Raw genomic sequence first — 17,061 nt, 5'->3', positions numbered from 1 at the left:
CTTTTAGCAGGGTTGAACGACAATGAAGGAATCTTTTTTCTCTAAAGGTTTGGGAAGTTGTTTAACTTTTCTTCGAAAATGGTGGGTGAGTGATTCTGTTTTTTTTTATTATGCCACGTCTTATAGATTTGTGGCTTGGGCTGTGCTTGATAAAGCTATTTACCGATGCAATGTTTTCTCTTTGTTTATCAGCTTTCAACAGATCCCCTTCGAAACAAAATGCTAATGTATGGAAAACAAGCGGGCAAAGCTCCATAAATTGTGTTTTGGAAAATTATGGGCCGAATCAACACCGATCAGGCAGAAAAGAGAGAAGCACAAGTGTGGAAATAAATAAGATGGTTTAGTCTCCACTAAATCTAGCCTTTATTTATTATAGATACACCAAACGTATTCGGTTGGGTGACATTGCTGACATTGTTCGATTAATCTATAGTACCTATGGACGATGTAAAGTAAGTGTAAAAAATGGCAAGATAGCTGGGATATCTAAATACTGTAGAATTAATTAAAACAACTCATTCCCTTGCAAGCGTGTCATAGCTCTATGCTCCTGGTTCTGGATTTGGGATGTAAGTAAGCTTCCTTCACTGCTGTCACGCGTAAGTACGCTTCCACTTGCTGGATCCTGCATTTAGCGTCGGTTCATTGCTTCCTCCTCGCGTCTGAGCGCTTGCACCAGCACGATTCCAAGCACGGCATTGCAGGTCTTTTGTTTTTTCGTGTTCGTATAAAGAAGCGAAATGAAAATAAGGGGAAGAGATGTTTAAGAAAGATAGAAGGTACATATTGAATAGCAAATTCGATTGAAAAAAAAAACTCACATGTACGGCAGCCAGTATCATAGCCATGATGGCGGCCCAGATGGACTTATCTTCCAGGAACCAGGTCAGCTCGTTGACGCACCCATTGAAGAACGCATTTCCGGTAACAGTGTCACGACATTCCAGTGGCAAGGGTTGACGCATCACCATGTAGTCGTTCGGTCCGTCTGCTCCACAGCAACCAATCTGTATTGAACAATGAGACAACGTACGATAAAGAAAATCTGCTCAGATCTTGTGATCAATGGGTGCTCCATGAGTGCTACACTTTATTTTACAGCAGCAATTCACTATATTGAAATCTTTACAGAAGTATCTTTCATCAGCGAAATCGATTTGGGAGAACGATCATTATCGTGGGAAGTGGTATTTCTGATAGGAGTTGTTGTACTTGTAATGTTTTACAGTTTTACCGTTTATTTATTGATCGTGGAAGTACGGCAGGTAAGGAAATGGTATACTGACAGCGAATTATGCACAGGTAAGCACAAAAAGAATCGTTTTAATAAGTGTTTATGCTTGTCGATGAAAAAGGTATCGAGAAATGAAAAGTACTGTGAAAGAAATGATCGATTACTGCAAAGCATTGCATACCAGCAGATAGTTTATAATTAGTTACAGATGAAAATCCATCAAAAACGTCTTATCGATAAAACTAATTATGTTGCAAAGGAAAACATAAACGTTGAATGCAATACTAAAGTTTACTCAAATAATTTCAGGAGCTGAATTGTTAGGCCAGATACAACTTTTAATTTGTGATTCGTTGTTTATACTTCCTTTCTTTATTGCAGCACGTTTGAAGAAACGTGAAGCCTAAAGAAATATTGTGTTGCATGAATGTTGCATATGACTTGTACTATTGTTGTTTCATCTTCCTTATATGGTAATAAATTGTCTATGAAATCATTTGTGTTAGTCGCGGTAGGAAAAAAGGTTGAGTTTTGTGAAAAAAAACAACGTTTGTTTAACTTTCCATAGGAAAACATCTATAAATAAATAATTATATCATGAGACACAAACCAGTTTCTAAGCTTAATTAAGCCAAATCCAAAATTTCATAAAAAATGTTCCTTTTAATAAAATGCAGGCGTATACTGGCTTTATGCACTTTATTAGTACCTTGCCACCTGATGTTCTATAACTGCAAAGAGACTTTTTTCGGAGGCCATGTCTGATAGGTATTCTGAATCAGCCTTGTAGGAGCTGGCGCGTTTAGTGCCTTTTCATAACTTATCCATTTCATAGACATGCAGAGAATAATCATACATTTCCATACGGTATCGATGGGTGAATATACACCCATCAAATATGCATCAAGGAATCGTATTTCAGTGTTAATTTCTACCATTTCCCTCGAGTATACATTTTCTTTCTATGGACCGAATGAAGTGATACAAAAGAACCATAAGAGCAACATACAACGAATGCTTCCCAAATTACGCATAGCGTGGTAGTGATGGGAAGTGTTTGATTTCAATAATCGATTAATAAACTGTACAATCGATATAGGGTGAGCTATTCTCCACACAAAAGACAAAAGGCAACATATTAGGAACACCGGGGAATTCGAGAACCTCAGGGATTATTGATAGAGAAAAGCACTCATTAGAACCTGGGGAGTGGAATACAGACTGAGGCTGAATCTTGAATATACGTACGCTTTCTTGGATCAGCTTTAGTGCGGCAGATGAATGCGGATGTTCGGAAGTGACGATGAAACGAAGCATCGTTTGACGAATCAGAGGCTGGATACTGGAGTTCATGGTCGAGTAGTCAAGCAGAATAGCCGAACCAATCACGGTCAGAACGAACAGAAATACTTGTGTGCCGATGAACTAGAAGGAAAATAAAATAGATAGAAAAAAATAGAGGGAAACTTCATAACATTATCCGCACATGTGGCTAAAAAGGAAGTAAAAATTTATGCAAAAAACTAAAAAAACGATAAAAATAAAAATATCAATAGTTGTTCTTGTCATCATGGTAGAATGAAATTTCAAAAGAAAATTACAAATTAATATTATCCTGATGATTAAGTGGCTTGATGGTAAAATAAAAGTCAGTTAGTCATTTCACAAGTAAATGTTTAGTTTAATTACACAATTACCGTAATCTTTTGTTCATCGATTTTATTCTTATTTTTATTGCTTATCTGCTTCCTCTATTTTTTTAAAATATAGGTCTATAAAAGATCAATACTTAAGGTTACAGGCATTTGATGCTACGAACTATATGCAATGTCAATGTTTTGATGAAGAATGTATTCCTCCACGAAGAATTAATTATCGGTAGCTTATCAATTACGATGTTTCAATCAGAAACGACACTGCTGTCATGAAAAAATTAAACACCTCTCTTCCGATCTATAAAATGCTTCCAGCCCCTTCCCAGCACAACAGCCACTTTCAATCACCGATACGTGGAAACCATCCTCCCTTTACCGATCCCTGCTGATCAATTGACGTGAGAATCGATGCGATGAAAATTGCACAATTACGAACATGATTAAGCCATGTAACGGGGCCGATTATCCTGCCGCCTGTCAAATATCTCCTCCGGGCTATCACCGGACACGAGCCGATTAAAATACAATCGAACGAAAGAGGACTACCTTCCGGGTAGCGGATGGTATGTGTGTGTGTGCGTGTGTGTCTTGGTTGATTGGAAAGCGTCCGTTTACCATCGATTACGATGGATTGTGTCTGGTAGGAGCTTCCGACAGAGATTGGGCATAAATTACAATGAAAACATTATTAACGAAAGCACGGTGAAGTATTGTGGAGTGGATCGAGCTCTGTTTCGTTTTGCTTTATTGATTTGCATGTGTGGCATAATGGAACTATTTAATGTAGAAAAATGAGTTAAATCCGTCGATTCATTGCCGTTCTAAAAACATTCATTCAAGTCGAAAAATTAAAAAAAAACACTTCTTTTCGTACACTACACTATTTCTATAAAGATGCCGTCAAAAGTTGCATAAGTTTGATATTATTCTACGAAGAATAGATGAGCTTGGCATCATTTATGATTGGTTTACGAATTGCTTAATACGAATCGGGATACATGAGCTCGTAAAGAAATGACTTTCTTGTGCGATAAGCACTCCATTCGCACAGGGCTATAGATTCGGCCCGCACTGGCCAGAAACAGTCGTGAGCCGAAGCGAAAAGAATTCGACAAAATTACACGATCTTCACGCAGGTGCATCCATTCAAGTACACCTTGAATGAGCTTCCATCAAGCATAGGAGCATTCGTTGAAAAATTCAATCAACTATAACCATTCAATGTTTGGTCAATAGCAGCACGAGGTGGGCGGTTCACTGGCACGGACCGTCCACTCGATGATGAATATCGCGAAAGCTGATCGTACCAACTAAAGGGAATCCAATTTAGCCACCATCAAGCGAATTGAACCAGCCGTCAAATAGAATTAATATAGGCAAAACGTTCATTTTTTTGTGTGCAGATGGTCGGAGATGGTAAAGGTATATCCTATTCATCGAAATCATTTCGCTAGTGGTCTTCGAAATGGTACCGCTAGGCGGGATTGAAAAGGTGAATGCATTTCTTTAAGGGACTGCATTGCAAATATCGATAGATACCTCTTTTATCGAAGAAAATGATTGTGCATTGCAGCATGGCTGTTAAAGAAAAAACTGCACATTTTTTCTGAATTACTTTGTTGTAATGTAATAACGTAACACATATCATTTATATCAGTTTCAATCAATCTTTTTATTGTTTTTCAATAAGGAAACTGTATTAAGCATTTGAAGTGTAAAAACTAAAGGAATACTTGAGAAATGCAACTTTTTGAAAAACATGAGCTGCTATTGACTCGTTTCCTATTGAAATAATTTTCAATTCGTGCATTGATCCCACATGAGCGTCTGCTTTATTCCACACACAGCTTACAAAAGAAAGTTTCCTTAAGGTTGAATTATACATGTACCGTCTGGTAGATTGAGTCATTTGAATATTTAAGAAGCCATTTCAACTTTCCTGTGACAAAATTATGCCTATCTCACAGCATGTTTCGGTCGATTACAAGCGACGGAATGGCTTCATCATCATATAACCGAACACTTTTCAATGCTTTTCCACACCACACTGCTTTTCATCCGTACTGCTGCGTTGTACCGGTTGACAAGTGGGTAAATTAAGGGGCCGCAACTACTCAACCCTACGTAGCGGTATGAAGCTCCAGCAAATGAAGTTCCACCTTTTGCCGATGGAACGGAATATTATTCTTACAAATTATGTTACAACATCAAAGTGTACGCCCTGCTGTATGGCCTGTAGCATGAAGGAGAAGTGCCTCAGTATGGGAATAGCCCTTTCTCCTGCGGCATCGTCTTGCGAGGCTCGTTGCGAAATGGAACAAGGTGGGTTTCTTTTATTGCTAGTTCATCGTTACACAAGCCATCGGTTACGAAACGAAGACAACCTGCCGGTAACCTGCCACGATGGTGGCCCGTTCTTGGATCCCATCCCTTGAGGTAGGCAAGATCATGCATATTGAAAAAAGCCTTCGAAGCGAAAGCCCACCAGAGGACACTTCCGTGCTTCGTGATGGTTATGATACTCGTTGGTTAGGAAGTTTGACATCAGGCTAGAAGATTGATCCTGCCATACTGCTCGATGGTGCAACGAATACGATAAGCTTGGGCAGTACGAGCTTCAAAAGGAATGAAAGAGTATTTTCTTGAGCAATGAGCCAATATGCCTCTCGCTTTCACTATCTTGCCATCTTATGATCATTTTACAATCTTGAACGGTGCTATGCAGAAACTCCATTGTGATGTCAATGACCGTGCGTGTGGCTGATCTATTTGGGAAGTAGCCTTCCGGGGTGTATCAGTTTACTTCTTACGAGAGTCTTGTTGTTGTATAAATAATGAATAACGAGTAGCAAGAAATGAAAGTGCTTTTAGACTATAATATCGGCAAAGCAGTGGTTGTAGAATAAAGATGAAGATATCGAAAATACAAGCACAAAATAATGGGTTACACTGAGTTAACGATTTGTGAAGCTTGTTTTCATTGGGGTAAATACTAAATCATATAAATGGAAAAAAATATATATAAAACAAATTTGAAATATTATGCAAAACTCAAAGAAACTATTGTAACTTAGTTGAACTATTTTCGTTTAAAAATATTGATCAATGTTGGGAACAATAGATTAATGATCCTTTAAACGCTGTATTACACAAACCTGATGAAATTATTTGAGTCTTTTGACTTCTCAACTTCTGCTAGGATTTTCACGATATAAGTTTTCCTTATTTCGTGTGACTAGACGGGCGGAATTGGCGAATCATTTGAAATTATCAAAGAATGGAAAAAACCGCACACCTTCCAGCCAGTGCGTATTATTGTCCACTTTTTAACCATCTCTGAACGGCGTCCACAAGAAAAAACAACACAAACCACCAGAAATCACCAGCAAGAAACCTCAATAGCCGGGGGCAATGCGACGCTTCGATGCGGCATTTGATATGCTTTCTCAGGAAGCAAGTAGCTCTGACTCTCGGCTTAGAGACAAGTCGGTGCACGGTGAGAAAAACACACGAACTAAAGCCAGCGAAACAATGATTTACAAAAAAAATTAAACCACTTTTCTTCATCTTCTTTCATCTTCTTTCTAACTTTTTCCTTCGGCTGTTTGTTTGGGTTTTTTTCCTTTCCTCCAGATCAAAATGAAGCCTACATCGCACAGCATTCTGTGTTGGCGGCCCTGAAAACTTCCGACCAGACGTATTCTTGCACTGATGGTTTCAGTTTTTTCACATTTTCTCTCTCGCTTACCGTTTGTGGTGAAAGCTTCAGACGGGAATGTGATCATTGCCAACCAGCACACTCCTTTCCTCCAGCGAAGCGGTCAAGGAAGCATACGGAAAGAGTGTCCTGATTTGCTGCTACTTGATTTTCGCCTTCCCAGCGCCCACACCCGAACCGGATGTTATGAAAACCAATTTCCGTGATGTGATTGGAAATTTTTGTCATTTTTCATCATCTCCTACCGACCCGTCCGTACAACAGGTCTGGGTACTGCCAACCCGTTTTATCAGTTCAGTTCTGTCCTGTCCGACGAATTGTTGGCGCTCCAGGGAGGGCCAGTTTTTTTTGCGCTCATCTGTAGCCCTTTAACGTTCACATTTAGTGTCTGAGTGTAAAGCGGCTTTTCCCCTTCATGTTCGTGCCTCAAAACGAACATTCTGGGGTGATGGGAGTTTTTTTTTGTCCTGCTATCTTCGAGCTAAATTGATTGAGTGGAAACAAGAAGCTGGCATCTTCTCCCGAACGAGCTGATCTGGTCGATGGTAAATTGTTCGTTTCGAGAGTGCAATGAACGAGCATGGATACCAATTGTCTGTTCACCTTCCATCTGTCTGGGGGATCATTGCAGAGATCCTTGCTCTATGGTACCAGCCGTGCATCATGCCTTTCTTTGACGTTGGTTGCTGAATTTCATACGGCAAACATCGGTCGACTGACAACTGCTCATTATTCATAAATCCATTTGGAAAACTTAATTAATTAATCATCGCCATGTGCAGCACCGGATGCATCGCAGTATCAATCGTTCGCATTGTTAAAGGCAACCGAAAAGGTGCCAGAGGGGAATGAATCTCCACACCGGAACTGTGTGGGACTGGACCGAACGTTGCTCGTTCTCGTCATGTACCCTTTCCCCGTCATGAACGAAGACCAATTATTGAATGACGTATGGCTTTACGTTGGACACATTAACATTGGTGATTTCGTGAACATTTTCTTGTACATTAATTTAACTTCCCGTGTATCAAACAGCGAATGGATGATAGACGTTCAATGACTATCTTAAACATAAACTTACTATATGCTCTATATTTGCTAAGGCAGACATACTTTGTTTCCATTTTATAAAACTGGTGTCACTAACACTTTGGTCAAAATGGCATAGTAATTGATTTTTACATTATACAATAAATAACTAAAAATGGCTTTGGTTTTTGAACTTGAAGTCTGATGTATTAAAATTAAATATTTTTTAAAAAATATCACAGAAATGTTGAATGTTGTTTATATAAGCACAATATAATTAGATGCCTCTTATATTTTTATTTTTGAACTTAGGGCCCGGTCAGTCGTATCACCAGGTTGGTCTATTCGATAGGAGCTTTTGCTCCGGACAGTACCGGATAGAATCGATTCTTAACCAGAATCGCTCCCTCGCACCACTATCAAGTTTCAGAAGACCAGCATGACCACCAACAAAAAGGGGGTTCTCATTCCTCCTTCTGTTACTCAGTTTTTGTAACGCACGATGCATAGTGTGCGAGAAATCTAGACAGTTCTTATCTGTTTAATAGAATTCTTGAAATATTTTTGTTATGATTCTTGGTTGTTGATTATAATCTACTCATGGCTATGTATTCTAAAATTCCAAAAGTAGTCATAGTGGGAAATTGGGATTTGAAACATTGCTTAGCCAGATTGCCTCATTTCCCATTGGTGGAAAGTCAAAACTGAGCTATAAATTTCAACAACAGATAGATAAAATATGCTTCTGGTTCATATGTGTAGGCAAAGGGGTCTCTAGAAGTATCTATTTTTCAATTCTCGTAACACGATAGCTTTTGCGAAGCACTAGAAAACTATGCAAATAAACATTCATTTGACCTTCTTCCCATCCACTTTCTATTGCAGCGAACTGCTGAGTATTATTGCGAAGACAGGGAATCACTTGAATTGCAGTGCTTTTAAGAAAAAAAAAATCACTGAAGCGATTTGCAATCGGATTGTTGAGGCATTTGGTTCAACTATTATGGCCTGCATGATAGTTGGTTTCTTCCCACGATTTCATGTCAGAAAACTGGTATTATGATTGCTATTCGTAATGTATGGTTCCATGGGCAAGGCATTATAATAAATATCTTATAGAATATATTGTTTAAATATTTTGACCATTAAACACTCTGGCTGGAGTAAAATTTACATCTTTAACATTTTTTAAATTCGGTCACATGGTTCATATGATTAAGGATAAATTTGGTATCTGGTTTAGTTTGGCATTTACTAAGATGGCTTTATATTTACGATCTTTGAAACAAACAATTCACCATCACTTGCAAGAATATGAAATTCCACCCAAATTGACAAAAATGTTTTGCCTGCCTGACTAACTTTACCACGAAGCAATGTGAACAAAGAAAAGTCATCCCAACTTTGACGGTTGCGGTACCGAGAAATATTCCCCAATGGCAAATAATCAAATAGCAAGCCAAACAAACAAATAAACCAACCGGCAAACAGGCGTACAACGGTTGACCGATGGTCGGCCGGTGTAAATTGTTGAAACCACAAGCATCCTTGCGCAAGGGGGTGGGCAATCTGGACAACGGAATGGAGAGACATTTGGAGTTTATGATATAATCAGCATGTTTATCCCAGCTTTGGTCTTTGACTCACACATCACCCTACCTTCACCCGGGGACTGGGAAGTTGGGCTTTCTCCTGAGGCTGAAACTTTCCGCTGTGGTCAAGCGGTGGTCAAGCGGAGCTGATGGACGATAGGGAAGTTCTGTTTATTTTCTTAAAAAGCAATGCTTTTCGTCTAGGGCTAGACATCTTGTGACTTCTCTGGTGCGCAATTTGAAACCGATTGCGTGTGGGTAGTGCTGGAGAGTGTTTGCACAGATGGTACCTCAAGAAAGACAACGTAGGCTTAGGCACAACAACAGTTAACAGCAAGGAGTCCTTTCAGGGATTTGATGCTCATTAAAGCGAGCGTTTGAAGTATTGAAGGCGAAGATTGCAAGCTTAAACAAGCTTTAGCTGTGAGTGAAATTAAATTTCTACAACCGTCTTAGGTTGACGATATACGCCTGCTAGCAAGCGATCGGCAATCGTTTGGCAAGGTTTATTTGATAACGTAGCTTATATTTGTGTATAAAGCTAGATTAAATTTCTTTTTCTTTATTTGATAATTGATTTGATAAATTTTATTGTACAATAATTCGAATTCCTTTGATGGAAAACGATTCTTTAATTTTTGGACAAAGAGTGTTGAATGGAAGGATTTTTTTCATACTGATAGTTTTTTTATCAACTCCAAATAGTTTTTGTTTTCGAATAAAATGTCATTTAAAGTAGATCATTTTCAGGTTTGTTTATGATATTGCTTTCTGAAAAAAGCTTAACAGAGGTTTTGGGTTAAATTGTTTTTTTTTTATATATTATACCTTTTTTATATTAAATTATACTTGTTTTATTGAAGTCGCTTACTTTTGTTATTACACTCAAACGTTTCTCGTTGAAGTCGCTTACTTTTGGCTATGAAAATGTAATGGTCGTCACATCGTCGTGTCTTGTGAGTATTTTTCTCACCAACTCTCTCTCTAGAGCACCTTACGCTCTAGATTGCGATCTTTCTTTTCCTATGCGTTGCTAGGGTGAACTTTGCCTTCTTTATCGATTTCTTGGATTTGGCGCAATGTACTTGAAATGATCGTAGTAACCATGTTCAGAAAACCAGTTCCCTAAAAAAAACGTGTTTTAATTTTTCATTTTATTTTTCAAATCATGTGCTTAGTTTCAAAGTCTGCCCTTTGAGAATTGAATTTAGAAAACATACGTTATCTTCAGAATAATTCTGCAACGACAACATAATTTCACAGAAGCTGCTTAAATTAAATCGATAAAATGCATTAAATGAAATGCAGCTTGGATTGAATGCTAGAATGAATTGCCTGTGCTGTTCTAAGAGCAACTTCATCAACAATTTCACAGCGTTAATGAAATGGTTCGATCGAAAATAGGAATGAACTGCAGGATGGCTTTGCTTAGAAATTGATAAATCATTGCATCTGCTTTTTGGCATACATGGCCTCGGTACAGGGCGGTAGGGGGTCTGAAAGATCATTGCTGAAAACGGAAACACAAATCAAACTGGCATAAGCTGGTATACTTCCTGATACTTTTTCCTGGTTGATAACATGCACTTTTACAATGGTATTACAATGAAACCAGGTTCATTTCTTGAAGCACCTTGATACTGGCACAAACACACCTATATGCTAGCTCAAATACATATACACATACACACGTATGTGTATACGTAAGTAAGAGACATCCTGCTTCAGACGATGCCCGTTCTATGGCTGCATTTGCTTCACTCAAACGATGCTTCGAATCGTGGAAAAAGTTGTTGGAGGAAACATTTTGCATTCCAAAAATTCAAACCACAAACGTAAGTAAGGCAAAGGGAGCAAAACAGTAGTGTGCGGGACTTTAGCTAAATTGAAAGCAAAAGCTTAGAGAGACAAATTCCATGTCGATGGATGTATGTTCCTTCAACAACAAAAGGAGCTTACAATAAAAAAAGAGTGCAGTGGTATGGAAGGCATCATTGAGCGGAAAGGATTTCAACGAAACGGCAAACACAAAATCCCTGTTTGAAATGAAACGATTTTAGGGAAACGAACATCGAGAGCATGCTAGTGTGTCCGTATGGGCGAACTGGATTGTTGAAGGTGAAATCGAAAACAAGGCACACCGTGAGACAGACGTTAGAGTAAAGAAGCTTTTCAAAGGAATGCATTATCAATGGGAATTCGATTTTTTGTTCCTGTTGTGATTGTGCATGTGTACATTGAAACAGGAAGCACAGATTGAATAGCATTGTGCTTTCAGAGTGTAACACATATGCGGCAGGTTTAATATGCATCCAATTTCATGGGAAAGACAATACCAACAAATTATAATTTTGTCTCATATATTCACTGCACTTTGTAAATTCGAGTGTACCGATTCGATTGGAATTCAGCGAAAACAGTTTCTGATAAATATATACAGTTCTTATTTTATTGAATTTGGTTAATTCAATTAGTACATAATTGAAGAACATAAAGCTATTCAACCTAGATGTTCAAATGAACCGAAACTGATTAGTCTTGCTTAACAACGTTATTTGTCAATTGTTGCACACTTAAGGGAATAGCCAACATATTTCAATTGTTTGAGATGGATAAAACCATAATATTCTTGTAAAATTATGTTTGCCGGTCGGGTAGTACAGTCGTCAACTCGTGCGGCTTAATAACATTCCAGTTATGGGTTCAAGCCCCGAATGGACCGTAACCTCATGCCCAGGACTGACTATCCTGCTACGTGTAATCAGAAAGTCGCTGAAAGATAAGGTCACTAGTGGTACAGGCAGGCCTTGGCCGACAACAGTTGTTGTGTCGAAAAAGAAAAAATATTTTTATGTATGGCTGGTAAACAAAATATTTGTGGAAAATTGTGCGTATCTTTTATCGTAGGCAGAAAAGCAATACATAATCTCAATTAACACAAACTTTGAAACCTATTCAAAAATCCAATTATTACACACCATAAAAAAATATTTGTTTTTGATGATGTAACATAACACGTTTGTCCTTGTGTAACAATCCAGCAATAGAAATGAAATGTCATTCGAACGCGCTACCATGTAAACGTAGGGATGCTCATGATATAAATCATTGCGGAACTGTTATGATTCGTGTATTTGCGGCCTAACAGATTTCTAAAACATCTATCATATTTAAAAGAGTAATCGAGTCAAATATATCGACTCAAATTGAGTAAAAGAATAAAATAAGCCACATAATCAGATTATGCTCGATAATTCACTGAAGAAATGATGTTAATTTGATGCAATATTACAGTTTTAGGTTATTATTCCCAAAATAGCAATATTAAAAAAGGCGCTGTTAGCTGATGTTAGATAAATGCACAAATTGTTTTCTGAATGTCATCATAGCTGAAACAACGTTGTTACTCGATATTGTAATCACACAACACTAAAGATATTTGTTTACTTGAAAGTATTGTGTCAGTTTTAGTGAATAAATGTAGCATAATTTTCCACAGAAACAAACATTTAAAGTTGCTGTTCTATTGATTCACTCATTAGTTTACTAGAATATCACCTATTGGCCCGGAATTAGTCGCGTAGCGAAAATGTTGACTATTTGAAAAAAATAAAATGTTTACGCACTTTGATTAGAAACTGTATTTGGTGGAATCTAAATACCTAGCGGTGCAAATTTAAAATGGTGATGGCCAAAACCCTTTCGCCGGATTCGCTTCTTCGAACACGAATCATTCTATTTTTAGTTGTTATTGTTTTATGCTTATGCTTCTGCAACATTTCTTAAGTGATGACCATGTAAAGCAGGACAGCAAGAAAAATGAAAAATAAATGATAAATAAATTAAGGTAATATAATTATTTGTCTCGATGAAATAAATCATAAAACTTTTAGTTAAAGCTTGACCTGGGACTAAATATAAGCAAGCCACTATAATCATTAATGACTTACCAAAGAGTAAATATTACATAAGTTTCTACGGAACGTAAATCGATCTTTCACATGGTGATCATTGCTGGTTTGCAAATATTCTCAAACAAAAAAAAAACAAATCGTGAATCCTTGTTCATACCTTTTCCTATGAGATTAAGATTGTTGCAGTATGATAATAATACAATAACTCCTGACAGGAATAAAAATTCTACCGGTCCTAAAAGCTAAGAATAGTTTGCTTGAACTGACGCCAAAGATAACGAGCGAATATAATGAACGTTGTAAAAACAAACACGTCTTAAATAAAACAATAGATGGAAGTGACATTCGCACGCACCATGACACAGATATAATCACCATCCGGAAGGTTCATTATAGTTCTGCACTTCCGCGTACCGTAGCCAAATGCGATGCACCCGAGACGGCAATGGGCGCACTACTGAAAGCAATTAAAGTTATACGTTTGGCCGCGTCCGGTTCCACTGCAGTTGAGATTGTAATCTTTGCTGGCAAGGAACGACACGGTATTCTTCCGCTGGAAACCATCGAAAACGTTTAATAATACAGAAAGCAAAAGGGGGCAAATAAAAAAAAGTGAAGACAAAAAAACTCGCAACGCTAAAGACAAAATGGCGGTGTTGCTGAGCTGGCACTAGAAAGGAGTGGCTTTGTCATAACAAAATAGGGAGTGCCAAGAAAGCTGGAAAACGCACTACCACCAGGGGATGCATCGCCATCGGTTAGTTCGGTTGGTTGATTATTGAAATTGGTTTAGCCCGGGAAAGGTTCCGGATACGGACGGCTGCCCGAAAACTGTCAGCTGCAAGCGCGTTTTCTTTGAAAAGGGGAAATGGGACATTTTCTTTGTTCCGACAGCAAAGCCGAACGCCGTATGCAGTATTCATGGACGGCTAGGTTGCGGCCAGGAATTGTGCTGTATTATTCATGCTTTAATTGACACCGAAGTGTCATGTTGTGTAAGTTATAATTTTCCTCACGCTGGTGCTCACTATTTTCCTGGGATTGGATGTAATCGAACCGAGTAGGGGCAAGACATTCCTGGGAATGCTTCGCTGGTTCAAGGGACGTATCTTTCGAACTTCTTGTTTCTTTGCTTTTCTGCAATGATACGTTAAGGCTGACCAACCGATTCAAGTTCCAGCACATGTCATGGTCGTTACATTGACCGACTTGCCAGATTAGTTATTCTTCCTAGACACCGAATCGAGGATCAAAGTTTTCTTCGGGAAGCCACAACCACGGAACCTCTAGTTTCATTCGCAAACGAATCTTGGAACAGGATCATGGAATCGACATGAAAAGATTATTCTGCAACGATACAGCGCACAAGTACGGGGATCGGTTCGACGAAGGCCGCTAAGTGACAGTTCGCTACCGGATGGCGTGCAGTCCATCGCGGAATCCATTATTCACTGGAGTCGAAGGCAAGCGTAGGATGATTGCTGGATTGGGCAAGTTTCATTAAAGCTGTCACTGGCAGGACACAGTCCTGTCACCAAGCGTATTATGTCCTGGTGGTGTTTTTGTCCTGTCAATCGAATGCCTTGTTCCGAAGACGTCACGGTGCGCGGCGGGTCGTCTGACGTTAACGTTCGTTTGTGATTCTGCTTCCGTAGAAGGGGATGGTTATTATATTATAATGAAATGTTGGTAGCTGACCGTGCGTGTTTGGTGAAGGATGAAATATTACTCAAACAGTGCCAAACTTTCAAATGCAAACAAAAGGAACAAAAAAGCGTAATATTGCTTAGCATAACACTTACCAGGTACAGTGCGGACGAGTGCTCCATCAGTGCTGAGCAGCAGCCAAGGAAGGAAAATATCATACCAGTGCACCGGCACCAATCAGTATATACACTCCTATGTAGTACTCGTACACTTCCAATATGGCGATCCACTCATCGAACCCGGGCTCGGCACGAATAAAAATGGTAAACGCAAACAGTCCCGCTCCAACGATCTGAAACACACATACATACACCACAAATAAACCGATTAGTGAACATTCTCGGAAACGGCTGTAGAATACGTAATCTACCGTTCAAGAACACGATTTAGATGAAGATAAGCTAACACTGGCCACTTCTGGCGAGAAACAGGCCAAATGCCACGGCTGACCACGGATATGTGTAATGAAAAACAGGAAATAATTTGCATTTCTCTGAGCTTACTCTCGGTGTCTGTTTCTGGATTGTACATTTTTTCCAGTTCTCTTTCTTCTTTCATTACCCATTGGGTGGCAATATTTTACAACAACGCACTGCGGCGGGTATTGCCTTCTTTGATTGTGATCCTCTTCCTGGGCGAAGATGGCCCAGCGAATCATGACAGCGAATCAGTACCATACCACAACTAACTCTCTTTAGAGCAAATAATGCAATGAGTCAGGTAAGAGCAAATGACATAATATGTTCAAATAACATTTAAAACACTTAATTAAATAAAAGTTTGAAAGAAATGATATTTCCAATCAATTCGTTTAGGTTTCAGAAACCTTGATTTTATTGAGAGTTGATTTGAAGACTTTTTTTTATTCAGAAGAAGGAATTAAAGACTTATCAATTATCAAAATACATCCCTTATTCATCACATTATTTTAAATAAACATTAAAAAGTGTTTTAAAAAAATAAATTAATAAATAAAAGTTTTAAAAAATGAGTTGTGTTAAAAAAGAAAATAAGAACATTGTTTTCTTTTACAACATGGTAACACCATACTGATTGAACTGTTTTTTGGCAATGGTATGGATAATCCATAATGACAGAAAACTTTAATACTCTTTAAAAATGTTTTATTTTGTCCTTTAATTTTCTGGTTGTTGTGGTGACTCGATCGACCGTGAACTACCAAGCGTCTCCATGATCAACAATTTCGCATGAACAACCGGGCGTCTCCATGAGCCAAACACCTCCTCGTTTGGCATTCTGTCATTTGCACCACCAACCACAAGCAGGCAACCGTTAAACAACAATACAATTTATCTCAGTACCACTGTCAAACAAGAACTGATGTTTGCCGAAACGAGCTAGCGTGGTAACGTAGAGGTAATCGTACTTTTTTCGAGTTTTCTTCCATCTACTCCATCCTACTCAGTCGTTGCACCAACCGCAGTATGCGAAATTGGCAAAATACCTCAAAGGGTACGAAAAGAATAAAAACATTATGTAAATCAGCATGAAGTGAGCATTTTCGAGCTGCTTCTTAAAACAAATGATAGTTCCATTAGTTGCGAGAATATCGAAATCGAAAGGATGGCAGTTGGTGTCCAGTTTGGCCAATGTTACCAATAAGTCGTGTGGGAATAGTGTTGTGCATGTTCTGCATCGCTTGTCCGTTGCCAGAGCTGCTTCGCTCATCGCAACCGTCTGGAAGCTAGCGCATCGGTTTTATGCATTGGTGGCTATTCTTTTTTGCATTGATCTTTTATGGGGTACAATTTACATTTGCCAGTTGCAAAAGGACACGGAATCGACATTACCTCTATTTCTGGTAACGTGATTTGGTTGTGTTCGTGCGTTATTTTTAGTGTAATGCAGTGCAAAAGTGCCAAATGATTTTGTACGGAAACATGGTCAGGGGAACAGAAGATGTATACATTTGATATAAATTCGTTGCACAAGGTGAATTTAAATTGTTTGATTTTTCGTTGAAAGGTTGCATTTTGGCAATTGGATTGTAAGTGCATTGGATTGATTAGAGATATTTATTGTATTATTTCAATAAAACCGTCTCAATTGCAAGTATATAAATCGCAGAGAAAATGCATTTACACTGTATATCCCTCTGTATTTGAAACACATTCAATTATTTCTTAACTGTTATCATAAGTAATTGTTTACTAATGTATCTTAATATCATTCTTAAATAAAGTTTAAA

At 38.4% G+C, this 17,061-nt stretch overlaps 1 protein-coding gene across 1 annotated transcript; it reads right to left on the bottom strand.

The window, feature by feature from the left end:
* Positions 1-349: 349 nt before the first annotated feature.
* On the bottom strand, positions 350-15,144 carry LOC121601981 (tetraspanin-2A-like; the record flags this gene model as incomplete). Its single annotated transcript, XM_041930771.1, is given in 5 exon segments — positions 350-709; positions 825-1,010; positions 2,486-2,662; positions 14,948-15,012; positions 15,015-15,144. Coding segments are annotated over 5 exon segments (633 nt in total), but the record flags the coding sequence as incomplete, so codon positions are not given.
* Between the last annotated feature and the right edge of the window lie 1,917 nt (positions 15,145-17,061).

Source organism: Anopheles merus, unplaced genomic scaffold (genome assembly GCF_017562075.2).
Source record: "Anopheles merus strain MAF unplaced genomic scaffold, AmerM5.1 LNR4000257, whole genome shotgun sequence".
NCBI lineage: Eukaryota > Metazoa > Arthropoda > Insecta > Diptera > Culicidae > Anopheles > Anopheles merus.
Note: the sequence above shows the minus strand (reverse complement) of the source record. Positions and strands in the feature narration are given on the sequence as shown.